The 18,739-nt window shown below is 43.3% G+C and overlaps 1 protein-coding gene across 2 annotated transcripts in view; it reads right to left on the bottom strand.

Annotated features, from left to right (window-relative positions):
• Positions 1 to 18,739, bottom strand: part of LOC126282122 (cytochrome P450 4C1-like) — a 103,609-nt gene that overhangs the window by 3,859 nt on the left and 81,011 nt on the right. Inside the window, exons 11-13 of one of the 2 annotated variants that reach the window (XR_007551330.1) lie at positions 14,410 to 14,589; positions 2,574 to 2,737; positions 2,310 to 2,537 (exon numbers count right to left, since the gene is read on the bottom strand). Coding sequence is in view for 1 of the 2 variants with exons in the window: in XM_049981591.1 (XP_049837548.1) it covers positions 14,410 to 14,589 (180 nt within the window). In the remaining variant the exon portion in view is untranslated. Of the gene's footprint in view, positions 1 to 2,309; positions 2,538 to 2,573; positions 2,738 to 14,409; positions 14,590 to 18,739 lie in introns of those variants that run through there. The other variant, XM_049981591.1, reaches the window with a different exon arrangement.

Raw genomic sequence — 18,739 nt, 5'->3', positions numbered from 1 at the left:
TACAGTAGTTACAATTGTCAACAACAGATGGCGCTGCGGTCTGGAAAACTGTCTAGTACGATATTTTCCACATATCCACCATGCGTAGCAATAATATGGCGTAGTCTCTGAATGAAATTACCCGAAACCTTTAACAACGTGTCTGGCGGAATGGCTTCACATGCAGATGAGATGTACTGCTTCAGCTGTTCAATTATTTCTGGATTCTGCCGGTACACCTGATCGTTCAAGTGTCCCCACAGAAAGAAGTCACAGGGGTTCATGTATGGCGAATAGGGAGGCCAATCCACGCCGCCTCCTGTATCTTTCGGATAGCCCAAAGCAATCACACGATCATTGAAATATTCATTCAGGAAATTAAAGACGTCGGCCGTGCGATGTGGCCGGGCACCATCTTGCATAAACCACGAGGTGTTCGCAGTGTCGTCTAAGGCAGTTTGTACCGCCACAAATTCACGAAGAATGTCCAGATAGCGTGATGCAGTAATCGTTTCGGATCTGAAAAATGGGCCAATGATTCCTTTGGAAGAAATGGCGGCCCAGACCAGTACTTTTTGAGGATGCAGGGACGATGGGACTGCAACATGGGGCTTTTCGGTTCCCCATATGCGCCAGTTCTGTTTATTGACGAAGCCGTCCAGGTAAAAATAAGCTTCGTCAGTAAACCAAATGCTGCCCACATGCATATCGCCGTCATCAATCCTGTGCACTATATCGTTAGCGAATGTCTCTCGTGCAGCAATGATAGCAGCGCTGAGGGGTTGCTGCGTTTGAATTTTGTATGGATAGAGGTGTAAACTCTGGCGCATGAGACGATACGTGGATGTTGGCGTCATTTGGACCGCAGCTGCAACACGGCAACCCGAGGCCGCTGTTGGATCACCTGCTGCACTAGCTGCACGTTGCCCTCTGTGGTTGCCGTACGCGGTCGCCCTACCTTTCCAGCACGTTCATCCGTCACGTTCCCAGTCCGTTGAAATTTTTCAAACAGATCCTTTATTGTATCGCTTTTCGGTCCTTTGGTTACATTAAACCTCCGTTGAAAACTTTGTCTTGTTGCAACAACACTGTGTTCTAGGCGGTGGAATTCCAACACCAGAAAAATCCTCTGTTCTAAGGAATAAACCATGTTGTCCACAGCACACTTGCACGTTGTGAACAGCACACGCTTACAGCAGAAAGACGACGTACAGAATGGAGCACCCACAGACTGCGTTGTCTTCTATGTCTTTCACATCACTTGCAGCGCCATCTGTTGTTGAAAATTGTAACTACTGTAATTTAGAAAGTTTGTCTGCCTGAAAATGTACTGTTGTCCCAAGCATATTGTAACAAACGGTGTATTTCTATCGCTGCTCGTTTAGTTTTTATTGTCGTTTCAAATGTACCGGTCATTTTTTAAACACCCTGTATATTTTTAGGTAGGGTAGTAGCACCAAATACGCTTGACCCAAACAAACCATTAATGTTTAGTTTACTTTGGAAGGCAGGTAGGTATTGAAATGTGGACACATGGACGCACAACCGACAATTGTCACAAACAGGCACTGTCAAATTCGCGGCGCAGTTACAACCGTGCAGGAAATGACAGGTAGAAAATATTGTGAATTTTGTGATGTGTTTATAGGAAGATTGTCAGCGCAGAGGAAAAACAACTGACACCCAGAGGTGGGCAGGAATCAATCAGATCATTGCAGTTTCAAGCAGCCTACCAGAGACAGTGTTGTCGAACGTGTTCTTCATTTGGTTTCGTCAGACCGAACAAACGTAGCTATTGCTAAAAAAAAAAAAAAAAAAAATGCTCTGAGCTCTATCGGACTTAACTGCTGAGGTCATCAGTCCCCTAGAACTTAGAAGTACTTAAATCTAACTAACCTAAGGACGTCACACACATCCATGCCCGAGGCAAGATTCGAACCTGCGACCGTATCGGTATCGCGGTTCCAGACTGTAGCGCCTAGAACCGCTCGGTCACATCGGCCGGCTAGCTATTGCTCACCTACCTTCAATTTGTCACTCCTGAAAAAGGCAAATTGTTACTGTAATGAGCATTCGACAAATGTTAACCCCACTTACCCACAGATATCTGCATATTAGCGAATTTTAGCGCCTGCAGGTGCTTGAATTTGCGCTCGCTGATCAGTTTGGCTAACATCAAAACAAATTATATTCGAATTGGGGCAACCTACCGAATGTTTTTCTTAACAATTGTTTTTCAGCTCTACCTACCCAGCAACATGCTTATAACGTTTTTATTATGTTTCTGACCACTCCTTATGTGCACTTCAGTGTTTAATCTTTTCCTCAGATTTGTGTGTGTATGTGTATGTTGTATGCACAACAGGCATGTTACCGAAAACAAATTCAGCAAATGTGTATCACGCAAAACCAAACACGAACCCTTTCACTTTCAAAGCAACTGTACACCAAGATGACAAAAGTCGTGGGATACCTCTTAATATCAAGTCATACTTCCTTTTCGCCGGCGTAATGCAGCAGCTCCAACTAGAATGGACTCAACAAATCGTTGGAAGTCCCTGTTCAGCCATGTTGCCTACAGAGCCTTCTATAACTGCGGAAGTGGTGCCAACGCAGGGGTCTGTGCACGAACTGACTTCTCGATTATGTCACATAAATGCTCGATGGGATTCATGATGGGCGCTCTCAAATTGTCCAGCATATTCTCCAGAGCTATGGCGAACAGCTGTGGCCCGGTGACATGGCGATTTGTCCATTCCTGTAATAAAACATTAAATCCATTAATGGATGAAAATGACCTCTAAGTAGCCGAACATAACCATTCCCATTCAATGATCGGTTTTGTTGGACAAGAGGATCCAGCCCATTCCACACACACAGCTACATCACTATGGAGCACCACTAGCTTTGGTCCATGATGTCGTGAGAACTGAGTCACACTCGAACCGGGCAATCAGTTCTTACTAACTGAAATCGGGACTCATCTGAGCAGGCCATAGCTCAAGCGCCAACCGAAATAGTCACGAGCCCAGGACAGGAGTTGCAAACAATTTCGTACTGTTAGCAAAGGTCATCTACTGCCCTAACGTGTAAGTTCGTCGTACCTCCTACATTTATTTCTGTGGTTATTTCATTCAGTGTTGCTGGTCTGTTAGCACAGACAGCTCCAACCGAACTCCGCTGCTGTCGGTCGTTAAATGAGGGCAGTCGGCGACTGCATTGTCCGTGGTTAGAGCTGACGCCTGAAGTTTGGTATTCTGGGCACACTCTTGACACTGTGGATTTCGGAATATTGAATTTCCTAACGATATCCGCAATGGCTTCCCCCCATGAACCATAGATCTTGCCGTTGGTGGCGAGGCTTGCATGCCTCAGCGATGCAGATAGCCTTACTGTAGGTGCTACCACAACGGAGGGGTATCTGTTGAGAGGCCAGACAAATATGTGGTTCCTGAAGAGGGGCAGCAGACTTTTCAGTAGTTGCAGGGGCAACAGTCTGGATGATTGACTGATGTGGCCTTGTAACACTATCCAAAACGGCCTTGCTGTGCCGGTACTGCGAACGGCTGAAAGCAAGCGGAAACTACAGCCGTAATTTTTCCCGAGGGCTTGCAGCTTTACTGTATGATTCAATAATGATGGCGTCCTCTTGGGTAAAATATTCCAGAGGTAAAATAGTCCTCCATTCGGATGTCCAGGCGGGGACTACTCAGGAGGACATCGTCATCAGGAGAATGAAAACTGGCGTTCTCTGGATCGGAGCGTGGAATGTCAGATCACTTGATTGGGCAGGTAGATTAGAAAATTTAAAAAGGGAAATGGATAGGTTAAAGTTAGATATAGTGGGAATTAGTGACGTTCGGTGGCAGAAGGAACAAGACTTTTGGTCAGGTGAATTCAGGGTTATAAATATAAAATCAAATAGGGGTAATGCAGGAGTAGGTTCAATAATGAATAAAAAATAGGAGTGCGGGTAAGCTACTACAAACAGCATAGTGAACGCATTATTGTAAACACAAAGCCCACGCCTACTACAGTAGTACAAGTTCATATGCTAACTAGTTCTGCAGATGATGAAGAAATTGATGAAATGTATGATAAGATAAAATAAATTATTCAGGTAGTGAAAGGAGACGAAAATTTAATAGTCATGGGTGACTGGAATTCGAGAGTAGGAAAAGGGAGAGAAAGAAACATAAACGGTGAATACGGCTTGGGGGTAAGAAATGAAAGAGGAAGTCGCCTGGTAGAATTTTGCACAGAGCATTAATTAATCATAGCTAACACTTGGTTCAAGAATCATGAAAGAAGATTGTATACATGGAAGAACCCTGGAGATACTAAAATGTATCAGATTGATTATATAATGGTAAGACAGAGATTTAGGAACCAGGTTTTAAATTGTAAGACATTTCCAGGGGCAGATGTGGACTCTGACCAAAATCTATTGGTTATGGACTGTAGATTAAAACTGAAGAAACTGCAAAAAGGTGGGAATTTAAGGATAAGGATAAATCTATTGGTTATGGACTGTAGATTAAAACTGAAGAAACTGCAAAAAGGTGGGTATTTAAGGAGATGGGACCTGGATAAAATGACTAAACCAGAGGTTGTACAGAGTTGCAGAGAGAACATAAGGGAACAATTGACAAGAATGGAGGGAAGAAATAGATTAGAAGAAGATTGAGTAGCTTTGAGGGATGAAGTAGTGAAGGCAGCAGACGATCAAGTAGGTAAAAAGACGAGGGTTGGTAGAAATCCTTGGGCAACAGAAGAAATATTGAACTCAATTGATGAAAGGAGAAAATATAAATACGCAGTAAATGAGGCAGGCAAGTGGGAATATAAACGTCTGAAAAATGAGATCGACAGGGAGTGCAAAACGGCTATGCAGGGATGGCTAGAGGACAAATGTAAGGGTGTATAGGCTTATCTCACTAGGGGTAAGATAGATACTGCCTACAGGAAAATTAAAGAGACCTTTGGAGGAAAGAGAACAAAGAGAACCACTTGTATGAACACCGACGGCTCAGATGGAAAACCAGTTCTAAGCAAAGAAGGGTAAGCAGCAAGGTGGGAGGAGTATATAGAGGGTCTATACAAGGGCGATGTACTTGAGGACAATATTATGGAAATGGAAGAGGATGTAGATGAAGATGAAACTGGAGATACGATACTGCGTGAAGAATTTGACAGAGCACTGAAAGACCTGAGTCGAAACACGGCCCCCGGGGTAGACAACATTCCATTAGATCTACTGACGGTCTTGGGAGAGCCAGTCATGACAAAACTCTACCATCTGGTGAGGAAGATGTATGAGACAGGCGAAATACCCTCACACTTCAAGAAGAATATAATAATTCCAATCGAAAAGAATGCAGGTGTTGACAGATGTGAAAATTACCCAACTGTCAGTTTAATAAGTCACAGCTGCAAAATACTAATGCGAATTCTTTACAGACGAATGGAGAAACTGGTAGAAGTGGACTTCGGGGGAGATCAGTTTGGATTCCGTAGAAACACTGGAACATGTGAGGCAATACTGACCCTACGACGTACCTTAGAAGAAAGATTAAGGGAAGGCAAACCTACGTTTCTAGCATTTGTAGACTTAGAGAAGGCTTTTGACAATGTTGATTAGAATACTCTCTTTCAAATTCTGAAGGTAGCAGGGGTAAAATACAGGGAGCGAAAGGCTAATTACAATTTGTACAGAAACCAGATGGCAGTTATAACTGTCGAGGGACATGAAAGGGAAGCAGTTGTTGGGAAGGGAGCGAGACAGGGTTGTAGCTTCTCCCCGATGTTATTCAATCAGTATGTTGAGCAAGCAGTGAAGGAAACAAAAGAAAAATTCGAAGTAGGTATTAAAATGCATGGAGAAGAAATAAAAACTTTGAAGTTCGCCGATGACATTATAATTCTGTCAGAGACAGCAAAGGACTTGGAAGAGCAGTTGAACGGAATGGAGAGTGTCTTGAAAGGAGGATATAAGATGAACATCAACAAAAGCAAATCGGGGATCATGGAATGTAGTCGAATTAAGTCGGGTGATGCTGAGGTAATTAGACTAGGGAATGAGACACTTACAGTAGTAAATGACTTTTGCTATTTGGGGAGCAAAATAACTGATGGTGGTCGAAGTAGAGATGATATAAAGTGTAGACTGGCAATGGCAAGGAAAGCGTTTCTGAAGAAGAGAAATTTGTTAACATTTAGTATAGATTTAAGTGTCAGGAAGACGTTTCTGAAAGTATTTGTATGGAGTGTAGCCATGTATGGAAGTGAAACATGGACGAAAAATAGTTTGGACAAGAAGAGAATAGAAGCTTTCGAAATGTGGTGCTACAGAAGAATGCTGAAGATCAGATGGGTAGATCACGTAAGTGATGAGGAGGTATTAAATATAATAGGGGAGAAGAGGAGTTTGTGGCACAACTTGACAAAAACAAGGGACCGGTTGGTAGGGCATGTTCTGAGGCATCAAGGGATCACATATTTAGCATTGGAGGGCAGCGTGGAGGGTAAAAATCGTAGAGGGAGACCAAGAGATGAATACACTAAGCAGATTCAGAAGGATGTAGGTTGCAGTAAGTACTGCGAGATGAAAAAGCTTGCACAGGATAGAGTAGCATGGAGAGTTGCATCAAACCAGTCTCAGGACTGAAGACCACAACAACACAACATCCGTAATGGATTGGCCCCTGCCTCTAGCTCCAACTACCATTCCGCGTTCAAAACCTGTTAATTCCCGTCGTGTGGCGATAATCATGTTGGAAACTTTCTCACACGGATCACGTGAGTGCTAATGATAGATCCAGCAATGCATGCCTTTTTATACTTTGTGTTCGCCACACTAGCTCTGACCATATATGTGGATACCGCTATCCCATGACTCTTTTCACCCGATTGTGGAATGACTCCATGAAATATGGCAGTTAATAGTGCACCGTGGCACCACATGAAGCACTACGTAATGTTTCGCAACCTGTCTGTGGACTGTTCATTTCTTTGGTTCAAGGCCGTCGTCAAAAAGGAAGTAAACGCAGTGACAGTTCTTGCTTGTTTGTCTTTGGATGAACGAGTAGCATTTTGGCTGTGAAATTAGGGAGAACAAGATACACCAGTTTGTCTATACTACGTAAAGACATTTGCAGTAGGATGCATGGGTGTTTGCACAAGTTTATCCAAGTGGTGGTAGGATTCCAGAAGTTCCATTTTACGTACAAGTGATTGTTTGAGCTTGAGGATGTATTATGCCTCAAGAAATAAATTTGTCAGTAAGAACACAAAGCTTATTATTTCTTATACGATTGGTAGCTACTCAGACAATACTTTGTTTAAAGGCAGGTTATTGCTACACCTTAGAGTTAAGCACATTTAGTTAGTATATCCAAACTACACTGCTGGAAATTGAAATAAGAACACCGTGAATTCATTGCCCCAGGAAGGGGAAACTTTATTGACACATTCCTGGGGTCAGATACATCACATGATCACACTGACAGAACCACAGGCACAGAGACACAGGCAACAGAGCATGCACAATGTCGGCACTAGTACAGTGTATATCCACCTTTCGCAGCAATGCAGGCTGCTATTCTCCCATGGAGACGATCGTAGAGATGCTGGATGTAGTCCTGTGGAACGGCTTGCCTTGCCATTTCCACCTGGCTCCTCGGTTGGACATGCGTTCGTGCTGGACGTGCAGACCGCGTGAGACGACGCTTCATCCAGTCCCAAACATGCTCAATGGGGGATAGATCCGGAGATCTTGCTGGCCAGGGTAGTTGACTTACACCTTCTAGAGCACGTTGGGTCGCACGGGATACATGCGGACGTGCATTGTCCTGTTGGAACAGCAAGTTCCCTTGCCGGTCTAGGAATGGTGGAACGATGGGTTCGATGACGGTTTGGATGTACCGTGCACTATTCAGTGTCCCCTCGACGATCACCAGAGGTGTACTGCCAGTGTAGGAGATCGCTCCCCACACCATGATGCTGGGTGTTGGCCCTGTGTGCCTCGGTCGTACGCAGTCCTGATTGTGGCGCTCACCTGCACGGCGCCAAACACGCATACGACCATCATTGGCCCCAAGGCAGAAGCGACTCTCATCGCTGAAGACGACACGTCTCCATTCGTCCCTCCATTCACGCCTGTTGCGACACCACTGGAGGCGGGCTGTACGATGTTGGGGCGTGAGCGGAAGACGGCCTAACGGTGTGCGGGACCGTAGCCCAGCTTCATGGAGACGGTTGCGAATGGTCCTCGCCGATACTCCAGGAGCAACAGTGTCCCTAATTTGCTGGGAAGTGGCGGTGCGGTCCCCTACGGCACTGCGTAGGATCCTACGGTCTTGGCGTGCATCCGTGCGTCGCTGCGGTCCGGTCCCAGGTCGACGGGCACGTGCACCTTCCGCCGACCACTGGCGACAACATCGATGTACTGTGGAGACCCCCCCCCTCCCCCCCGTGTTGATCAATTCGGCGGTACGTCCACCCGGCCTCCCGCATGCCCACTATACGCCCTCGCTCAAAGTCCGTCAACTGCACATACGGTTTACGTCCACGCTGTCGCGGCATGCTACCAGTGTTAAAGACTGCGATGGAGCTCCGTATGCCACGGCAAACTGGCTGACACTGACGGCGGCGGTGCACAAATGCTGCGCAGCTAGCGCCATTCGACGGCCAACACCGCGGTTCCTGGTGTGTCCGCTGTGCCGTGCGTGTGATCATTGCTTGTACAACTCTCTCGCAGTGTCCGGAGCAAGTATGGTGGGTCTGACACACCGGTGTCAATGTGTTCTTTTTTCCATGCTGTGAACAGCAGAAAGCTAGGGGAAAGTACCGTCGTGATTATTTTCGGAGATGGCATGCAATTCTACTCAACGGTCAAGCAGCAGGTTAATTCTGACTTGTACAGTAAGCATATTTAAATTGTGCATTTGTCTACCGTGAAGGTGTGATGGATGTATTGCCAATTTGAGATGTTGTCATTAAGAAAAGCCTCGGTCGTTCAGGCTCGGGGATGAACCAGTCGGTTCGAAAGTAGTTACCAAAATATATGTACAGCAACTGTGACAGATTTATGATAAACTGTTCATGAAATAAATCAGTTGCTGGTCGTGCATCAACAAAATGTTGAAATTGCGTAACTAGTAAAATATATAGGATATCACAGGGGATACTGAATTTAACTGACGAAAGGATAAAATATAAAAGTGAAAGGGAATATAGTTGTCTAAAGACTGAGGTTAAATGAAAGGGCAAAATGGCTAAGCGAGAATGGCTGAAGTATAAATGCAGCTCTATAGAGGCACATTGATGTATGTTGGTTGGCATTCGTCTCATGTATGTCTGATACGCGATCTTAAATTTCATTGCTTGCTTCTTATAGCATATATTATATTTATTGATTCCATAAGGAAGGACATTATCGTCCGTGCCTTATTTGACGTCGACGTTGATTTGAACCTATTTCACACTTACGATTATGAAAATTTAAACTGTTGAAACATCTACAGTGAATCTAACAAAATATTTGAGCAACTGTCGACTGGTTTTCATCTTCGTTGAAAAAGTAACGTAATGATATGTTCTCATTTATTTAATTCTTCTATATCTACATTCTACATTTATACTCTTCTAGCCACCCATCGGCGTGTGGCGGAGGGCACTTTACGTGCCACTATCATTACCTCCCTTTCCTGTTCCAGTCGCGTACGGTTAGCGGGAAGAGCGACTGCCGGAAAGCCTCCGTTCGCGCTCGAATCTCTCTAATTTCACATTCGTGATATCCTCGGGAGGTATAAGTAGGCGGAAGCAATATATTCGATACCTCATCCAGAAACGCACCCTCTCGAAACCTGAACAGCAAGTTACACCGCGATGCAAAGCGCCTCTCTTGCAGAGTCTGCCACTTGAGTTTGCTAAACATCTCCTTAACGCTATCAAGCTTACCAAATAACCCCGCGACGAAACGCGCCGCTCTTCTTTGGATCTTCTAAATCTCCTCTGTCAACCCGACCTGGTACAGATCCCACTCAATCAACAGGTTGATCCAGACTTGTACAGTGAGCGTACGATATCCGTAATGGAATGTCCCATCCGTCTAGCTACCATTCCGCGTTCAAAACCTGTTAATTCCCGTCGTGTGGCCATAATCATGTTGGAAACCTTCTCACACGAACTATGTGAGAACAAATGACAGCTCCGCCAACTGTTATTCCCTTTGTTATCATGTATCCACGTGCGAACATTTGTTTCCTGCATTCTGAGGCTCGTTCTTAACTGCAAAGAGCTTGCAGTAGGACAGATGCTTTTCACCGTAGCGAAGATTAACAAGCGCTCTTAGCTCTTAAGGTATGCATTTGACAGCCCACGTTTACTGGACATATTTTGCTTGTTTTGTCCCACACTATTATCTCTGAAAATATGGAATACTTTTTTTTTACCATCCTGCTGTCTAGCAACATCATTATATGAACGATTGGCATAGAAGTGAAGATAAAAATATATTTGTGATTACTCAGCAAAGCCATCAGCAATTAGGAGGCCTAGGTTAGGTGCAAAGTCTAGCAGAAAGAAGGTTCTGCTGCTAGGTAGATCCCACGGTAGAGGTGTGGGCCAGCAGTAGCAGGAAGTGTTGGGGAGTGAGTACCAGGTCACCAGCATTGTGAAGCCTAGTGCAGGATTGGCTCAGGTGATTGAAAGCATAGGGGAGTTACGTAAGAATTTTACGAAAGAGGATCAGGTAGTGATAGTGGGCGGAGAAGGGAACAGTCTCGATAGGGACGGGGAGTATGATGTCAGTGGTGACTTGGTTAAGATAGCTACTCAAACTGGTGGCACGAATATGCATTTCGTGCAACTGTTTCAGCGTCACGATCGGCCTCACCTTAATGCGGCTGTTAGGCGCATTAATGTGGGGCTGGGGAGGGCACTGATGGCGCAGGGCATGGATCACATCTAAGTGGTGCCAGCTGGGTCCATCAGTAGATGAGGTTTCACTAGGCATGGCCTGCACCTCAATAGGTATGGGAAGGGGAGGCTGGCTAAGCTTATAGGTGACAGTGTAGTGGGTGGTGGTGGTGGTAGTGGTATTACTCATGCAAAAATTCCTGTAGTAGTTGGTGTTAGAGCTGCACCTTTTTCAGACTGAAGTCAGCTGATAGGTACACCTGCTTAAAGAAAGTACATCTAACTAAGGGCTCACCTCCAGAGGATGTAATGTTTCCAAGTAGAGAAGGAATTAGCATATTTCATCAAAATATAAGAGGTATTAGATATAAAGTTAGTGAACTGCTAATAGATGTTAACTCTGAAATTACTGGTATATCAGACCACCACTTAAATAATTTGATAATTCAGAGGCTTCCTTTACCAGGCTACAGATTAGCTGGCTGTTTCTCAAGGAGTTCTTTGCGGGGTGGGGGAGCGGCTCTGTACGTAAAAAACAGTATTTCATTTGAGTACATACACGTATCACGACACTGCACTGAACAGATATTTGAAAGTTCTGCAGCATTAGTTGAATTTAGTGAAATTAAACTTCTAATTGCTGTTGTTTATAGGTCCCGTAACTCCGACTTCAGAGCATTTTTGCTTAAGCTAGAGAGGGTTCTTGATTGACTTTGAAGGAAGTACGAGAAAGTAGTTATATGTGGTGACTTCAATATTAATTTTGTACATGATTGTGCAAAGGACAGGATGTTGGTAGATCTCCTAAATTCATATGATCTGATGCAAACTGTGTTTTTTCTAACTAGGGTGCAGGGGAATAGTAGCACAGTCATAGATAATATTTTTATTCATTCTTCATTACTAGATGGGCATTCTGTTAGTAAAAGGATCAATGGCCTTTCAGACCATGATGCACAAATTTTAACATTAAAAGTTTTTTGTACTCAAACCATGTCGTATTTAATTACAAACTATGTAGGAAAGTTAATCCAAGAGCAATAGAGAGTTTTTCAAAACTTGTCAAGGAACAAGAGTGGCTAGATGTTTATAGTGCCGATAATAGAGATGATAAATACAATGCTTTCCATAACACATTTCTCATGCTCTTTGAGAGTTGCTTTCCATTAGAACATTCTAAACGGGGTACTAGCAGTAATGGACAGTCGGGTTGGCTGACTAGTGAGATAAGGAAATCATGTAGAACAAAGTGGGTATTATATCAAAATGACAGAAGGAGTCACAATCAAGCTACAGTGGTCCATCACGAACAATATTGTAAGGTGCTTAAAAATGTTATTAGCAAGGCAAAAAGCATGTGGTATGCAAGTAAAATAGCTAATTTACAGGATAAAATTAAAGCCATATGGTCAGTTGTGAAAGTGTCTGGTGAGTTGCACAAGGTTGATGATATAAAGTCAGTTCGCAGTAATAATATTTCAGTTACTGATAAATCAGATATATGTACAGTATTTAACAACCATTTTCTGCGCATTGCTGGTGAATTACATAAAAATTTAGTTTCTACAGGAAATCATATAAATTTCATAGCAAATGCCTTTCCGACATTGACATCTGAAATACTCCTCTGTGATACAGACAAGAGGGAGATTGCGTCAATAATTAAATCACTGAAGACTAAGGACTCTCATGGTTATAATGGAGTGTCTAGTAGAATATTAAAGTACTGTGCTGCACATGTTAGCCAAGTATTTAGCCATATTTGTAATTTTTCCTTTAGGAATGGTCAGTTTCCTAAGCGATTAAAGTACTCAGTAGTAAAGCCGCTTTATAAAAAGGGAGAAAGGGATAATGTAGATAATTTTAGACCTATCTGTATGCCATCAGTGTTTGCAAAAGTTATCGAAAAGGCTGTGTATGTAAGATTAATTGATCATTTTATATCACACGATTTGCTATCAAATGTACAGTTTGGCTTTAGAAGTCGTTTGACAACTGAAAATACTATATTCTCTTTTCTCTGTGAGGTACTGGATGGGCTAAACAAAAAGTTTCGAACGCTTTGGGTATTTTTTGATTTAACAAAGGCATTTGACTGTGTTGATCTCACAATATTGCTCCAGAAGCTGGATCATTACGGAATAAGGGGAGTAGCTCACAATTGGTTCACTTCTTACCTTAGGAACAGGCAGCAAAAGGTCATTATTCACAATGTTGATAACGGCTGTGATGTGGGATCTGAGTGGGGTACTGTCAAGTGTGGGGTGCCCCAGGGATTAGTGTTGGGGCCGCTCCTGTTCCTTATTTATATAAATGATATGTCCTCTAGTATTATGGGTAACTCTAAAATATTTCTGATTGCTAATGACACTAGCTTGGTAGTAAAGGATGTTGTGTGCAACATTGACTCGGTTTCAAGTAGTGCAGTACATGACATCAGTTCCTGGCTTGTAGAAAATAAACTAACATTAAATCACAGTAAACTCAGTTTTTACATTTGCTAACACACAATTCAACAAAACCCGACGTTTTAATCTCACAGAACGGACATATGATTAGTGAAACTGAACAGTTCAAATTCCTAGGTGTTTAGATAGATAGTAAGCTATCGTGGAAAGCCCACGTTCAGGATCTAGTTCAAAGACTTAATACTGCCATTTTCACTATTCGAACGGTATCGAAAGTGAGTGATACTTCGACACGTAAATTAGTCTACTTTGCATATTTTCATTCACTTATGTCGTATGGTATTATGTTTTGGGGTAACTCTTCCCATTCTAGAAGGATATTTTTGGCTCAGAACCGGGCGGATATGGCAATAAGTGGTGTGAGTTCACGAACCTCTTGTCGACCTCTGTTCACGAGGCTGGGTTTTTGACATAGGCCCCTCAATATGTATATTCCTTACTGTCGTTTCTTGTTACCAAGATTAGTTTATTTCCAGCAATAAGCAGCTTTCACTTAGTTAATACTCGGCAGAAATCAAACCTTCATTTGGATCGGACTTCCTTAACTCTTGTGCAAAAATGTGTGCAGTGTACTGCTGCATCCATTTTTTCAATAAGCTGCCACTCGAATTCAAAAATCTTAGCAGTAATCCACGCGCTTTCAAATCGAAACTGTAGAGTTTCCTCATGGGTCACTCCTTCTACTCTGTGAGGAGTTCCTTGGAAAATTAAGTTGATTCTCATTGTAATGCTGATAGCGTTTGCTTAAACTTATGGACTGATTTTCTTTCAGGTTCATGAACATTTTTTTTATCTGTTATTACGTTTATGTTGTAAGTTCATGTACTGACACGTTCCATGACCTTGGAGATTTTCTCCTCAATTTGGTCCTACGGAACTTGAGATGTAAATAAATAAATAAATAAGAGCTACGAGTCATACTAAGGCTTCGTAATTATCTTTATATACATCATGTATTATTGTTGCCGGTTACCTGCATGAATGATTTTATTTGGAAGCAGCGATCTCTGAGGGCCCCGTCCGACCCTAGGGCAAGGCTTACCTATGCAGTTGCGAAGTCCGGCGCTGAAGGGCACGTAGGCGAAGGGGTGCCTGCCCTGCACTCTTTCCGGCAGGAAGTTGTCAGGGTCGAAGCGATCAGGGTCCGGCCAGTGGTCGGGGTCGCGGTGTGTGTGGCAGATCTGCATCGTTACTGTTACGCCCTCTGGTATCCTGTACCCACCTGCGAACATGCGAAGTGTTTACACACAACAGCAGTCACCCAAACTGAAAGCGTGATACCAAGATTAACGCACAGCTTGCCAAGTACCCACAGACAGAATGTAGGAGAGTCAACCAAGGACAAATACCGAAGGAATTGTGATTGTAGTGTATATTCTAATCTACATCTATATCTACATGATTACTCTGCAATTCACATTTAAATGCTTGGCAGACGGTTCATTGAACCACAATCATACTATCTCTCTACCATTCCACTCCCGAACAGCGAGCGGGAAAAACGAACACCTAATCTTTCTGTTCGAGCTCTGATTTCTCTTACTTAATTTTTGATGATCATTCCTACCTATGTAGGCTGGGCTTAACAAAATACTTTCGCATTCGGAAGAGAAAGTTGGTGACTGAAATTTCGTAAATAGATCTCGCCGCGACGAAAAACGTCTTTGTTTAATGACTTCCATCCCAATTCGCGTATCATATCTACGACACTCTCTCACCTGTTACGTGATAATACAAAACGAGCTCCTCTTTTTTGCTCCCTTTCGATGTCCTCCGTCAATCCCACCTGGTAAGGATCCCCAACCGCGCAGCAATATTCTAACAGAGGACGAACGAGTGTAGTGTAAGCTGTCTCTTTAGTGGACTTGTTGCATCTTCTAAGTGTCCTGCCAATGAAACGCAACCTTTGGCTCGCCTTCCCCACAATATTGTCTATGTGGTCTTTCCAACTGACGTTGTCCTTAATTTTAACACCCAGGTACTTAGTTGAATTGACAGACTTGAGAATTGTACTGTTTATCGAGTAATCGAATTCCAACGGATTTCTTTTGGAACTCATGTGGATCACCTCACACTTTTCGTTATTTAGCGTCAACTCCCACCTGCCAAACCATACAGCAATCTTTTCTAAATCGCTTTGCAACTGATACTGGTCTTCGGATGACCTTACGAGACGGTAAATTACAGCATCATCTGCGAACAACCTAAGAGAACTGCTCAGATTGTCACCCAGGTCATTTATATAGATCAGGATCAGCAGAGGTCCCAGGACGCCCCCTGGGGAACACCTGATATCACTTCAGTTTTACTCGATGATTTGCCATCTATTACTACGAACTGCAACTTTCCTGGCAGGAAATCACGCGTCCAGTTGCACAACTGAGACGAGATCCCACAGGCCCACAGCGTGATTAGAAGTCGCTTGTGAGGAATGGTGTCAAAAACTTTCCGGAAATATAGAAATACGAAATCAACTTGAGATCCCCTGTCGATAGCGGCCATTACTTCGTGTGAATAAAGAGCTAGCTGCGTTGCACAAGAACGATGTTTTCTGAAACCATGCTGATTACGTATCAATAGATCGTTCCCTTCGAGATGATTCATAACGTTTGAATACAGTATATGCTCCAAAGCCCTACTGCAAACCGACGTCAATGATATAGGTCTGTAGTTCGATGGATTACTCCTACTACCCTTCTTAAACGCTGGTGCGACCTGCGTAATTTTCCAATCTGTAGGTACAGATCTATTGGTGAGCGAGCGGTTGTATATGATTCCTAGGTAGGGAGCTATTGAATCAGCGTACTCTTAAAGGAACCTAATCGGTATACAATCTGGACATGAAGATTTGCCCGTATCCATTGATTTGAATTGCTTCGCAACCCCTAAGGTATCTACTTCTACGAAAGTCATGCTAGCAGCTGTTCGTGTTTCAGATGCTGGAATATTCCATTCGTTTTCCCTGGTGAAGGAATTTCGGAAAACTGCGTTCAATAACTCCGCTTTAGCGGCACAGTCGTCGGTAACAGTACCATCGGTACTACGCAGCGAAGGTATTGACTGCGTCTTACCGCTTGTGTACTTTACATACGACCAGAATTTCTTCGGATTTTCTACCAAATTTCGTGACAATGTTTCTTTGTGGTACCTATTAAAGGCAACTAGCATTGATGTCCGTGACAAATTTCGCGCGTCTGTAAATTTTAGCCAATCTTCGGGATTTCTCGTTCTGAAGTTCGCATTCTTTTTCCGTCGCCTCTGCAACAGCGTTCGGACCTGTTTTGTGTACCATGGGGGATCAGTTCTATCTCTTGCCAATTTATGAGGTATGAATCTCTCAATTGCTGTTGCTACTGTATCTTTGAATTTGAGCACCATCTCGACTGCATTTGCATAGTCAGTTCGGAAGGAATGGAGATTGTCTCTTAGGAAGGCATCTAGTGACACTTTATCCGCTTTTTTAAATAAAGTTATTTTGCATTTGTTTCTGGTGGATTTGGAAGAAACGGTATTGAGCCTAGCTACAACGACCTTGTGATCACTAATTCCTCTATCAGTCATGATGCTCTCTCTTAGCTCTGGATTGTTTGTGGCTAAGAGGTCAAGTGTGTTTTCGCAACCATTTACAATTCTCGTGGGTTGATGGACTAACTGCTCGAAATAATTTTCAGAGAAAGCATTTAGGACAATCTCGGAAGATGTTTTCTGCCTACCACCGGTTTTGAACAAGTATTTTTGCCAACATACCGAGGGAAGGTTGAAGTCTCCACCAACTATAACCGTATGAGTAGGGTATTTATTTGTTACGAGACTCAAATTTTCTCTGAACTGTTCCGCAACTATATCTTCGGATTCTGGGGGTCGGCAGAAGGAGCCAATTAAGTTAGTTCGGCTGTTAAGTATAACGTCCACCCACACCAATTCGCACGAAGTATCTACTTCGACTTCACTTCAAGATAAACCACTACTGACAGACACAAACACTCCACCACCTATTCTGCCTAATCTATCTTTCCTGGACACCGTCTGAGACTTCGCAAAAATTTCTGCAGAACTTATTTCAAGCTTTAGCCAGCTTTCTGTACCTATAACGATTTCAGCTTCTGTGCTTTCTATTAGCGCTTGAAGCTCAGGGACTTTCCCAGCACAACTACAACAATTCACAACTACAATTCCGACTGTTCCTGGATCCAAGCACGTCCTGTATTTGCCATGCACCCTTTGAGATTGCAGCCCACCCCATACTTTCCCGAGGCTTTCTAACCTAAAAAACTGGCCAGTCGACGCCACATAGCCTCCGCTACCCGTATAGCGCCAGCTGAGTGTAGTGAACTCCTGACCTATTCAGCGGAACCCGAAACCCCACCACCCTTTGGCGCAAGTCAAGGAATCTGCAGCCAACACGGTCGCAAAACCGTCTAAGCTTTTGATTCGGTCCCTCCGCCCGGCTCTGCACCAAAGGTCCGCAGTCGGTTCTGTCAACGATGCTGCAGATAGTGAGCTCTGCCTTCATCTCGTAAGCAAGGCCGGCATAATGTGCTGTTTAGTAATTATACCAAAATATAGGGTCCTCTTAGCTGTGGCATATGTTAAACAAAATTTTAGTGTACTTGTCGCATGAGGTAGGTAAACAGCACTTGTTGAGAAAGTCATCGGCAGAACTTTTTTACTTTCATAAATATACAGTAAAAGTCAGACTAGACCTTCATAGTTTTGTCTGGGATGTGTTGTCTCAAAAATAAAATGCCCAAATTTGATGATTCAAGTCAATGGTGTGAGAGGTGTCAGATGGCTGAATGGCAAAATCGTGTAATGATAATGCTCTTCCAAATATTACCAATATAACATCAAAAGTATCCAGACAACCCTATGGAACGTGGAGTTGAACATTAATTGTAATGGGAGGTTGGCCTGCCAGTATAAAAGGAGACGGGGAGTAGCGTGCTGCCAGTAGAAGAGCAGTGACAACAGAACGGATTGGCCACACTCTGAAATTGCAAAAAATGTTCAAATGTGTGTGAAATCTTGTGGTACTTAACTACTAAGGTCATCAGTCCCTAAGCTTACACACTACTTAACCTAAATTATCCTAAAGACAAACACACACACACATGCCCGAGGGAGGACTGGAACCTCCGTCGAGACCAGCAGCAGAGTCCATGATCTGAAATTGCAGCTAGCATAAGACAGCTAGCATTGGACATAAATGCAACACATAGTGATAGTTCTTCATTTTTCCTTATTTTGCCTTAGTTTGAGAAGGTATTAGTTACTAAATCACAAATGTCTTTTCGCAATCATATAATGACGTTCATCATCTTTAACGCCACAGCAAACATGTTGAATTAAAGAGGAAGTGATTGAATCGTCAG

This window comes from Schistocerca gregaria, chromosome 7 (assembly GCF_023897955.1).
Source record: "Schistocerca gregaria isolate iqSchGreg1 chromosome 7, iqSchGreg1.2, whole genome shotgun sequence".
Classification (NCBI taxonomy): Eukaryota; Metazoa; Arthropoda; class Insecta; order Orthoptera; family Acrididae; genus Schistocerca; species Schistocerca gregaria.
This window is presented reverse-complemented; position numbering and strand designations above follow the sequence as displayed.